At 37.7% G+C, this 12,840-nt stretch overlaps 1 protein-coding gene across 2 annotated transcripts in view; it reads right to left on the bottom strand.

The window, feature by feature from the left end:
* The window catches only part of LOC133993773 (zeta-sarcoglycan), a 169,801-nt gene that overhangs the window by 100,522 nt on the left and 56,439 nt on the right, over positions 1-12,840 (bottom strand). The window contains exon 2 of one of the 2 annotated variants that reach the window (XM_062432842.1): positions 6,903-7,004. The exons of the other annotated variant lie outside the window; for it this stretch is intronic. Coding sequence (XP_062288826.1) covers positions 6,903-7,004 — 102 coding nt within the window. The remainder of the gene's footprint in view (positions 1-6,902; positions 7,005-12,840) is intronic. 2 annotated transcript variants of the gene reach the window in all.

Genomic DNA, 12,840 nt, shown 5'->3' with positions numbered 1-12,840 from the left:
GTGCACTTATGGTTGATCACATCACCAATTAATCAGATGGTTAAATGTAGCCTAGGGTGTTCTACAACCCTACAACTATCTAATAAAAGGCAAAATAAAGAGATCCAGATTCTCCACTTTGCACTAGGGTGTTTTCCCCCTCTTCTTCATCCATTAGTTTCCTACATTGGGACACCCCAAAGTACATAATCAATTACATACTAAATGGTTAACAAAATAATGAGACTTTCAGTCACAGCACATGACCTTCATCAGCAGATACAGTTTGCCCAGTTGCAGATGTTTAAACATCCATGTTTTTGTGCCCTTCAGAGACCTTATGAAATCTCCAGAACAGCTACTAAATGGACCTTCTAGTGAGATTATTTTTTCAACTGCTGTTTTCAAAGTCAATAATTGATTGCAAGCATAAATACATACAACAGAATGCAAGTCATAGTTTAAACAATCAAGTTTGCCACTTCATGGCCTGTCTGAGCCTATTTATTGAGAAATATTGGTCTGGAAAGTCCAGTCCTAGTCTCATCTTTACTTCAGTACATCAAGCAATACAGTCCCTCCTGTCATTGTTGCTCTTCTTCAAATGTCTGTTATGCAACTCTTCATCCAATAAGTGAAGTGCAAAATGCTTTGCATGTACAGATACTACTCAACACACTGAAAGTTATCTATTTGTCTTTGTCTCTTTCTACCTGTCTTTGTGAATATATCTCCCATTCTTTGTCATTGTCTGTCTTTACCACTTTTCCATCACTCTCCATGCTGTAGCCATGCTGAAGTACTCTTATCTCCTGCAGATACCTAGGCCTAAGGGATTTTCTTTTGTTTGTTGACTGTGTCTTTGTCTGTGTCTTGGCTAATGAAGTGGTATCATTTTATGGGCTTCTAGGTGTGTATGTCCCTGGGGTATAACACAAAGCTACAATCTGTATCTGTCTGTATCTGTTTATGCTATAAAATATCTCTATTTGCATCCATATTCAGATTGATATCATAGTTGATGAAGTTGGTTGTCTGTTTCACTGCCACTGTCAGGTTGTACAGACCATGAGGTATAACCTGTTGAACATGTTGATCAGTGAAGCTTTAATCTAATCAACTAATAAAAGGTTAATGAGGTTGGACATTGATGAATGTCTAAATATGGAAGTTAGAACTATCGCTACCTTCATGGTGTATGCTTCGCCTCTTTGTTTGCATTTTTATTGGAATACTCCAGTTTCACAAATATGGCAAAACATGACTGGAGAAGTATTTCTAACCATCTCTCCCAAAGACATCAAATTTGTTTTTGGTTCCTCTGCTTATGCACAGTTGATCACATGGTGTCACACAATCTTATCATTTTTCAAGGTTGCTTACTTAAAACTTAGGAGCGCTTGATTTGGTGTAAGTGTCAGTACTATAAAAGCAGAATGATTGTTATGTATGAATGAAAGTGCATAGGCTATACTGTAAAAGTGAACTGCGATTTTAATGCAGTGCAGTTTAGCAGATTTGTAGTCTATACTCAAATTTGCCTTTCCACAACCCTTCTTTTCCTGTTCTTTTCCCTTTTTTCCCCTGATCTTCCTCTTTATGGTTCTGTCTTTTGTCTCCCCATCTCTCGACAATATTTATCTTCACATAACAAGCAGTAGACTGTTGTGTCCTCTGGGAGTTTAGTCGATACTTCTAATTCAGCATGCTCGCCCTAGTGCAACCACATTTCATAGTAAAAGTGTGGCAACTGACAATATCAAAAATAGAGCAGATTTGCTGTTTAGAAAATGTGAGGATGACCTGCTGTTTGCTTTCATGTAATAAGGTGAGCTATGTCTCTCTCTCTCTCTCTCTCTCTCTCTCTCTCTCTCTCTCTCTCTCTCTCTCTCTCTCTCACACACACACACACACACACACACACACACACACACACACACACACACACACACACACACACACACACACACACACACACACACACACACACACACACACACACACACACACACACACAACAGTACTGACTTCCTCAAATGCACAACACATCAATGTCTGCTCAAAATAAAGTAAAAATAAATAACGATTTGAGAGCAGAAATATCAACACTTAGATATACGTTGACTAAAACAGGTGCACTCAACTCACATTATCAAACAGACTCTCACACAACAGTTGACAATCACACACACACACACACACACACACACACACACACACACACACACACACACACACACACACACACACACACACACACACACAAACTCTTTTTTTCCTATTGCTCTCCCATTTATTTATTTTTCTTGTATTGTTGCTAATATTTTGATTTTTATTCTTGACACAGAGAGTTGGGTGAGACAGTGTAAGAGGAAGTAAAACCGAAAAATGCTGTGTGATCAAGTGATCGAGTATCAGAATCAGAATCAGAATACTTTATTAGTCCCTAAAGGGCAATTCATTTCTACTAAAACTTTGAACCTTAACGGGGGCAACAGCACTTTTTTTTGCCCACTGCTTTACTAAGACAGCATATTGATTTATCCATTAGTTACTACTCATAACCAATAATGAAGTCAAGAAGAGAAAAAAAAAAGTTTTAAAAAGAGCAATTAGACCATCACATGAAAGGTTGAAAGGTTAAAAGTCGGCCAGTAACATATTACATCTTGGATGAAATACAGTAGAATGAAATAGATTTATATTTAATCATGTTGATGCGAGTGTGATTCTTTTTTTTAGTCCTATGGGAAATACCAACAGTACAGTGAGAGATGCTTCTTACATTCAAGTATCATTAATGTCAGCTCTCTGGTGATGAATAGTAACACGGCAACCTGAGAATTGACTCCAGTATCTCTGATATCACTAATATGGAAAATATCTATAGTCAAGTGATTTGTTTCAACTGATAATGATCAATGATTGTGATTTCCATTACATAAGTCATTTGAAAACCACTGTAACCTGTCCTTGCTGGTATTCTCATTGGATTTGTTAGGCCAGTTATATTAAAGGGTCTAAGGATAGATGTTGCCACATGCTGTATAGATTGTCAAGCCCTTTGAAGCAAAGTTGTGATCTTTGATTTTTTACTTTTAGCTTGACAGTTTTTTCATCATAATATATTGTGTATTTATATGCACAGTGAGCCGATGTGTAAAGTTTGCAGTATGCATAGCATCTATGAGTAATTGTTTTGAGTGAAGTATTAGACATGTCTGAGAGCTTGAGATTTCCTGATTTATGCTGTGCTTTGAAAACAAGAGGAGCTGCATCTACATTATTTATTTTCTATACAAGTAGAGTTGATAGCTCTCGGGGGTTATCCTGCCATGCATTTGTAACAATGTTACTTGCTCAAAACCTGTGATGCCTTAGCCTTCTGCATTGCTCTCAACTGTCCAGCAAATAACAAATATTGAATCTAAGCAACTGTTTGGAGATCTGAGTTCAGTGTTGCTCATTATCTTTACCACCATTTCTACACAAAAACTTATTGATACTCTTTTAATATCATTCCCCAACCCTCTTTCTTCTCTTCTTCTTGCCTGTCTTCTCGTACCTAATGACTTTTTCTCCTCTTCTGGTTTCCCCATCAGCTTTCAGTCATTCTGCAACATGTCTCATCTCCTCATGTCATTCTTCATTGTTCATAATTTCTCCTCCCACTTGTCTTTCATTCTCTCATACTTTTTTCTTCCATCATCCTTTCTTTCCCTCTATATCAGTATGCTGTCCCATCCTCTGTGCTATGCTCATATCGTTATTATATCTAAGTCTGTACAACCTTCACCAAAGCCTCCAATTCCTCCTGAAGTTATTGCTCAATTTTTCTACATCTCATCACTGCATATTGAAACCATATATAAATAGAATATCCAATAGAATAATTCCTGCACAAATGCTGTATAGATATGTCGCTTCTTATAATCAAGTACTCTGGTTACAGTGTTCATTGTCTTTCCATACATGAGAACACATGGAAAAAATTAAAACCATGTTTTTTGTTGTTTTTACTTTACCCCATGATTCATGTATGATATGTACTTATTGGCTGTGGCACCATTACTGCCACAAGATAACCTGTCTGCTTCCGGCTGGTTACCAGAGACTGCTGCTGTGTGCGCACTGAAGTCATGAAAGGAAAAATAAAGCAATTTCCCTTATTGAAAAACCTAGTCTCCTTGAAGCTTATAACAACCTGAAAAAAACAAGACAATCATATGCAGCAGCAAAATAACAAGCATTTGAGTAAATAGCAAAGCTGTCTGTTAATATTAATGTAATAAATATACAGATGTCAATTAGATGTTACCATAGACTGTATATATAATGGACGTAACAGCCGTGACGCCACCCATTGGTTTGTGGACTGCTGTTTTGAGGCCAATAGTATCGGATCTGAGCAGCACCATCTTGAATATTTGAGGAGCATGTCGGGAAAAAAAGAAAACAGATTCGACTTATATGGGCATCCGGAGGAGCAAGAGGACGGAGCGGTCGAATTTGCGAGGGCTGGATCTCTAGGAAATTGCACGCCTACCTACTGTCTACACTGGCAACCTGGTGATGTTAACCAAGTTAGCTGTTATGACTAACTATAACCACAAAACTCTGGAGAAAACTGTCGGTGTGAAACAAGTTCACGGCTATTTCCATACAGTCTACCTGTCCGCCCTCCTGAACCTGTGAATCAATCAACCTGTCAATCACGACGTAGCAACGCCCTAATGCATACCCTGCTTTATCATCAATTATAAAATCAGGGAGGCCAAATTTTCACAAATGAACATCATACTGCATTTAAGAAGGCTTTAAACTAGCGATTGAGAACATAAACACATTTTGAAAATGTTTACTGAGGTTAGAAATCAAGTGAGAAGTTAGTGAATTATCCATTGACTTGTGTAGAGACGAAAGTCCTTTTGACACCAAAATGGTCGCCCCCTGGTGGCCTTTTGATAGAATGCAGTTCATCCATATTTACAAAATCAATTTCTGTTTTTGTCCTGCTTAACTAAGTATTGTGCAGTTCCCAGTAAAAAAGGACAACAAAAAACAAAATGAGACTAATTGTCTACATCATTGAGACAATTAAACAAATCAACTTGTTTTTCTTATAGATTGACATATTGTTCATTTTTAAGTGGTAATTTCAAGTGGTAACATACCGGATGTCAGCTGGGCAGGTAAACAACTTTGCTTTTTAGATAAGGTGTTGGTTTTTTCTGTGAGCAAACACAGATTTGCTGAAGAGACAAATGTTGATCTTTTCAAAATGCCTCACCAAACAATGTGTACATCTCTTATCCAACAGTCAATAAATTGTTTTTCCCGAAAAATAAAATAAAAAACTGTCAGCCTGCTTTCTTCGATATAGAGCAAAATATTGTATCACTGATAAATACATTCTCCAGTGAACCTTAACATGGTTCCCATCCCATACCTCCCACTAAAGCAAATTTAGTATAGCATACATAATTTCTAACAGTACTGTTAACAGGACTCTAAATGTGGTGTTTTTTTATGTATTAGCTTGTATTTGGATAATACATGTTCTTTACAGGTTCAACACATCTTTCGTGGAATTTTAGAAACCCACTCAAAACTATACGGTCAAGATTGCAACAGATGCATTCTGTGTTGTGAGTTTTAATGCTTTTGTGCACCTCTCTCAGGAACATTGGCAAACCGACACACATCGGTGCAAATTATATATCAAGGTTGAAGAGATAAAGTGTGTGTAGCATGGAGGGGAATAAAACTGCATTTCATTGTGCGACCCTGTTTTGTTTAATGACAATAAAGCTGAACCGTGTACCTTAAATGCAGTTTATTTGCTCCACATGCTGTACAAAACTCTGAAAATGGTAGAGTAAGCAGATGGTAAAGTGGTATTAGTTGATCTACTACCTCCATTAGCAGCAGCCCGGAGATAGGAAGGGAGGAAAAAGAGATGCTCCAACTCTCTTGAGAGTAACTACTATATGAATCATGTGAGTAAAAAGTGAAAAAAACAACACAAAACAAAGCAATATATTTAATTTTACCTGTTGACCAAGTACATGGGTCTGATCCAGCTGAATCATTTAGGACCTATCTTAGCAAAACAAGTACCTATCTATTTTTTTAATGAAAAATAAGTATTATGCCATATCAATTGCCCTACATTTTTCTATCTTACTGCATTACACCATTAATCTCTTGCTGTGCGATTGAAATCCGACTATCCTTCCAGACACACACACACACACACACACACACACACACACACACACACACACACACACACACACACACACACACACACACACACACACACACACACACACACACACACACACACACACACACACACACACACACACACACACACACCCATGCAATGTGTTTGTGCAAGTGTGAAACTATTCAAGTCAATCCTCCCTTCTTACTACTCATACACATTATCACACACCAAAGCACACAAACACACAGGGTTGTCCTAGAGTGACACAGTGTCCATGTCTTCTCCACTGACAGGATCAATGATGAATCTGTGTGTGATGAATGGAAATAAGGACGAGTGTTGGACCATATGTACTGCTATAACATGTCACTTACATGACAAATAAGCTCTTAGTGATGGGAACAACATCTGATTTCTGCTCATTATTGTGGTTGGAGCATACGGTGTGTACACAAACACACAGATGTCAACATTCCTCACCACATTACTAACAAACAAAGGACACTATACAACATTTTCTGAAAAGATATTAACAGCTGAACATGAAAACATATAATTAACTGAAGGATGCATTGAAAATCCCATACACATGAAAACAAGCTCACAGTAAATAGTCAAACAATGGTATATTTGTGACATATTGAAGCACACACTCAAACACACATTGACTCACACAGACACAAGGTCTTACCCTACGAGACTGGATCTCTTTGACGTATAAAGGCAACAGGAATTCGGACACTCCCTCCAGTCTGACTCCGTCCTTGGTCACTTGCAGATTCCCCATACCACTCTAAAAAGGGACATACAGAAAGAGAGACAGAGATTCAGTGGCTGTTTGGGGAAAAAATTAGCCTCACCTTCAGCTTCACTGAATAATCCACCTGGAACTGAAGCTAATTAAAACAACAAACACAGAGTAAAGACACAAAGTTGCCAAAACTTTTTTTTTTTCACTTCTTTCAGTGTCATTCACATTTCGCATTTATGAAAATGTTGAATTCATGTCACTTCATGTCTTGTTCCATTTGCTTTATCTTTCAAACTTGCCTTGACTATGAATATTACTAATTAGGCCATATGCACTTTTTCAGGTCTTTAAGAGTTCAGAGCTTTTAAGGATCTCCAGACACCCAGTACTACTCATTAACATTAGTTAGTGATGAGCAGTGTAATATTGATGTGAGATGGGAGTATCATGTCTCCACACAGGTCTGCTTTATTCAAAGTTAATTCCTGTTTTACAGAGAACATTCTTAACAAACTACAAGGGATATATTTTTAATGTAAGCAGCTGAATATTAATGCATTTATTCAACATCAAAGAGCATCATACAATAACCATTACATTGGGAAAACACAGAAAGTACAGGCAGTATGAGGGGCATGGTAGGATACACTGGATATACATGCTATAATTACTATATTAGCATTCAACAACATATCCCACACTGGCACACTGCCAAAGCCTTGTGGGAACTGTAGTTTTAGAATGCTGACAAAATAATCTTCTTTTATCTTTCTCAAAATGACACAGTGCTGACATTTGAAACAACTATTTAGCTTATAATACAGATAGAAAACCCCAGGAACTCATTTAGACTTGTCAGAAAGACAAATGAAAGTAACCCCCTCTGAGAAAACCCATCAAGTTATAAAAGCTAGGGGGCAGAGGTTAAGAAAGAGGGGACTTTGGTTCTCAATGGGAAGCCTCTTAAAACAAAGGTCAATGTACTAAAATCACAAGTTGAACATTTTAAGAAAAAACAAACAAACAAAAAAAAAACCCTTCTGACAACCAAAAAATCTGAAGCATTGAAAGATTTTTCAAGGGACTTACAATGACTATAATGCTAAATGGTAAAGGGGACATATGTACATTTATATTTATATTCTTGGGGTCCACTGGATTATCTTTGCATGATTCACAGTGTAATGTTCTTATATATCTTCTACTGGCACTTTATGTGTATCCGTCTGAAACAGGCCGTTTTCATCTCCTGTCTCTTTAAGGTCCCCCTCCTGAGGAGCCCACTCTGTTCTGATTGGTTAGCCTCAGGAAACTAGCCCACTGGCTCCAACCAAAAACTATGTAAAACAAACAACAGTGGTCAGGTTCCACTTCTTTTTCTCATTCTTTACTTTTAATGGAAACTTCTCAAATACATACTGTAAGTACATATTTAAGCCTGAATCTGATCCGAAAAATTCAAGTGCTTGAACTTGAACGACACGCATAATGATCTTAGCAACAAATGCTAACCGATATGTATGGTTTTGCTACAAATTATTTAATCAACAGAGGTTAAACAAAGAGCTGGCTATTCACGTAGCGCTGTAATCCTGATGCCATCAAGGTTCAAGGCATCTGGGTATTTTACTATTCCAGAGGAAACTAAGGAGAAAAGTCAGCAACAACTCAAGCTGCGTGTTTTATATGGTAGCACCATTACTGATCATCTGGCCGGCTCACTGTGATAAAAATGACTTTGTGCTTGTTTGTCATCAGTTGTGCAACATTTTAGAGATTCTACACAAGTGAATGCTTGAGAGGCTGTTGGATCAGACTTACATGGTAAGATTAGATTCCTTTCAAACAGTCATGCAGGGTATTAGGACAGTAGGGGCTCTTACAGAACAACAAGGCAGCTACTGTACCATGTCAAATCGGTATTTAGGAGAGAGACAGTAGAAGAAGCATAGCAGTGCAGCAGCTACTGTGACTGCGCTTAACAATGATAATAAATAAAGTCAGAACATATTTAATTTTTAATTAAAATTAGTTTAAAGTATTTGATTGAAGAACATTTTAATGCAACATTTAATCCCTAGGCTTAAGTTTGTTTTCCTGCTCACTCTGACATAAATGAAGCAAGCCAGTTCAGGTAACTTAACTCAAGTCACTACTTCACTCACATGGCATTCTCGTGCCACTGCAACAGTGTCTAACAGTGTATATTCAGCACCGTTTTAATGATAGATGTGTTCCGCACACATTTTGCTGTTTACTGCAACTATGCTTACGCAAGCTAGGCTGTCTCTTGCCATTACAGCTGCCACTGTTGTTCATAAACTGTTTAAAAAGCCCCATCCCCTCCTCAGCATCCACCTGCAGTTTTGAGTCTACCTACCCCTGGGGAAGTTAGTATTACCACAAGGAAACTAAGTTAAGTTTAACACAGCAGGGAGTGGGGAACGATGAGGTGAAAGCCTAAACATCAAACAAGAGTTGTCTGAACTTTCCTCATGCTTAAAAAGTTGTTGCTTGAGTGAAACAAAGTTCTTTTTCAGTTAAAAACCTCAAACAGCTTCAGCTTTCAACTAGAATAACTCTCCCACAGAATATGTTGCTCAATGACAACAAATTAGTTTTGCTTCCCTGGTTCCTAGCTTTCTTTTCATGTTTAAAAATATATTGATGAAACTGTCCATGGAGACACAAATTCTGTTCGAAGTTTTTCAGCAAATTATCATTAATTGCTAGGTGCAACAAACAGAAAAGCCGTTCAAAATGGAAATGTACTTAAGACACTAGAGAGAGGGGTGGGGGGTGGGAAAACTGTGAGGATAAGACAATGAGGGAAGCAGAAATGGATGAAAAAGAAAATAAGTATAACTAGGAAAATGCAAACAAACAAACAAGAAGAAAATTGGAGCAAAATAGAGCTGTTCACACTCTGTGTGTGAAAGTGTATTTCCATCCACCTGTTTTCACAAACATTTCACAAAACTAAAAACATTGGGAATTTGAAAAAACAGGGTAAAGGCAGGGGGAAAATGTTTTACTCTTGACTGATGTGGAAAAGTTGTATCACACAAAATAAATAAGCAAATAAATCATACCATCCATGATGCACATGACCAATGATAGGAGTGTAATGTTCCTGAAATGAATATATATATATATAGACTACTGCTACAACAAAATTATTAACCTTAACAAATCTGTAATCAAACTAATCTCATCATATCAGAGGTGGGCTACCCTGACAGTCGTATACGTGATTTTTAACAGAAGACCAATACTAACCTGATATATTTATCAATAATCCACAGACACAAACACACAGTTACTAATGGGAGCATAGCAAAGCTATAAGAGTGTGTCGGATCGATAAGTTAAACCAGCCAGAGGTTTTCAGTGTTGTTGTTAGATCTATAGTCATTACACTGAATATGCAGTGGAGCATAGAGCTTATTCAATAAGCCATAACACAACAGGCCTGAGGAATCACAAACTAACTCACTCCCCAGCATACTGACACACACACACACACACACACACACACACACACACACACACACACACACACACACACACACACACACACACACACACAGACACACACACACACACACACACACACACACACACATTCCCTAACAGTATACAGACAAACACAAAAACTCTAGAATAAACACTGCATATACAGAAGCACAGTCAAGGTGTGAAACAGACACAGGGATGTACTGCACACATGCACACACTGAGAGAGAACTACCAAAAATACAAATTTATCTCAGTTTGTATAAATTCAAACAAACTACATCCTTTGCAAGGGCTCTCTAATCCCTTCCTTTTTCCCTCACTCTATCTCTCAATTTTTAAAACATGAAGACGATGATGTTAAAATTAATCAGGTGGTTTTATTCCACCTGACTGCTCCACTGTCCAACACTGAAGCCTCATTCTGATTGAACACGACAGCTCTCCCCCTCTCTCTCTCTGTCTATCTCCCACACTGCTCATCTTTCTCTGTCTCATTTTCAATCCATTGGCATGAGTGGTACATAAACAATATTGCCAAAACCTAGAATACAATGGGAATTCATCAACAAACAGAAGAAAATAAGTAAATCTCTCCATTCATTCATTTATCTCTCATTGTTTAGCTTTCTCACTCCCTGAATCTGTTTGCCAAGGCTTTTCTTTGTCCTACTTCTCTCCATCCCTCTCTCCATCCATTTCCCTCTTTCTCAATGTGAAATTAGTTTTGGAAAAACAGATCAGAGGTTGTAATGTGCCTCATAGCAGAGCTGGTTTCTTCTTGAATTAAACACACACCAGTAATCACTTGGAAAGAGAGGCTCAAGGCATTTAGAATAAGAATTGTTAGAATAAACCTTTTGCTTATTCATGTTTGAAAGTTATAAACAGACCCCAATCTGTCTCACCCTCCTAGATGTCATCAGGAGCAAAGGGTAAAATAAGTAGAGCATTTTAATATTTTAACCTTTTGATGTGGCCATGTAGTAACTGTATATGACACCAATGAAAGAAGCCAGTTGGCAATAAACAATACTTTTTTGTGATGTTGCAATAGAGTTGATGAGACTTTTTGACTTTTTTATGGAATGTTTTTCAGGCCAAGCCAAAAATTTGCTTTAAAAATGCTGTTAAGGAGTGTTCACATTTCTGATCTGCAGAGGTTTTTCATTAGGTTTTCAGTTCATTTTCTGTGAAAGCAGAGGCCTTGACAGTGTTTTTATTTACATTATATATTTACATTTGCCTGTGCTTCTTGAAGTCTTAAAAATATAGATTTTCTTTCTTGAATAAGAGACTTGCTTCCCATTTCTCTCCAGGCCTTTCCAATTTAAATACCAGCAGATGTTTTGCTAAAGTCACTACAGACTGTTTTACCCCTTCTCTTAACTACTGCAGCCTTGTGGGCTAGTGGTCAGTCCATATTTATGCCAACAGTTTGTTGTCAGTGATTTGCGCTCTCAATGTAATCATTTGCACTGTACTGATATACATGCATGACAGTTCTTAACACAGACATCCTTAGAGTACTTTACACCAAAAAGCATTTTGCAAGATTTGTCACCCACATTTAAGCCCTCACACATCACTAGTTTGGGGGTGGATGGTCCTCTTTCACCTCCCAAAGACTGAGGCACAGGCATGTTCTCAACGGGTGTTCTGACCATAACTGCAATGTGGTAGTACACAGGGTTGCCAATCAACCCAAGTGTGGAAAGTGACAACATTATGTAGACCTCTGTTGCCAGTGCACTGGACAATTTAAGAGCCATCTAATGTTACCTAATCTGACCTAATAATGCCTCACCGTAACCTGAACCTAACCCTAAAACCATGAACTAAGACATGAGGTTTTGCCTCATCATGACTTGGTTTTGGTCCTTTTGAGGACTACTTTTCCTGATAAGGTGTTTATACCAGAAAAGGTCTCAATGAGGTCACAAAAATACTCGCACACATACACACACTCTCTCTTTTATTTCGCTTTATTTCAGTTTGGCTACATTGGCAATCAATACATACTTCTGGCAATGAAGCGAAATCAACAAACAAAAACAACATAATAGCAGGAAAATCAGTCAGTTTGGCAACAATAGCAACAACAAATCAGAGAACAAACTACCCTGTGCTTGGCTTTTTCTGTTTGTCTGTTTCTCTTTCTCTGCAAAGTGAGACAGGCTCCATTTGAACAAAATCTACAAATGTTTGTTTGCCAAAGAAAAATCAACAAATCCCAACACAGTGATAATGACTGCAAATACAATGGTTTCATCATTACAAAATAAATTGCACTCCTGCTTTCACATCAATACATACATATGTGGGTTTACATACATGCAGCCAACTTTGGCATGTCTGTTCG

This window comes from Scomber scombrus, chromosome 2 (assembly GCF_963691925.1).
Source record: "Scomber scombrus chromosome 2, fScoSco1.1, whole genome shotgun sequence".
NCBI classification, from domain to species: Eukaryota; Metazoa; Chordata; class Actinopteri; order Scombriformes; family Scombridae; genus Scomber; species Scomber scombrus.
Note: the sequence above shows the minus strand (reverse complement) of the source record. Positions and strands in the feature narration are given on the sequence as shown.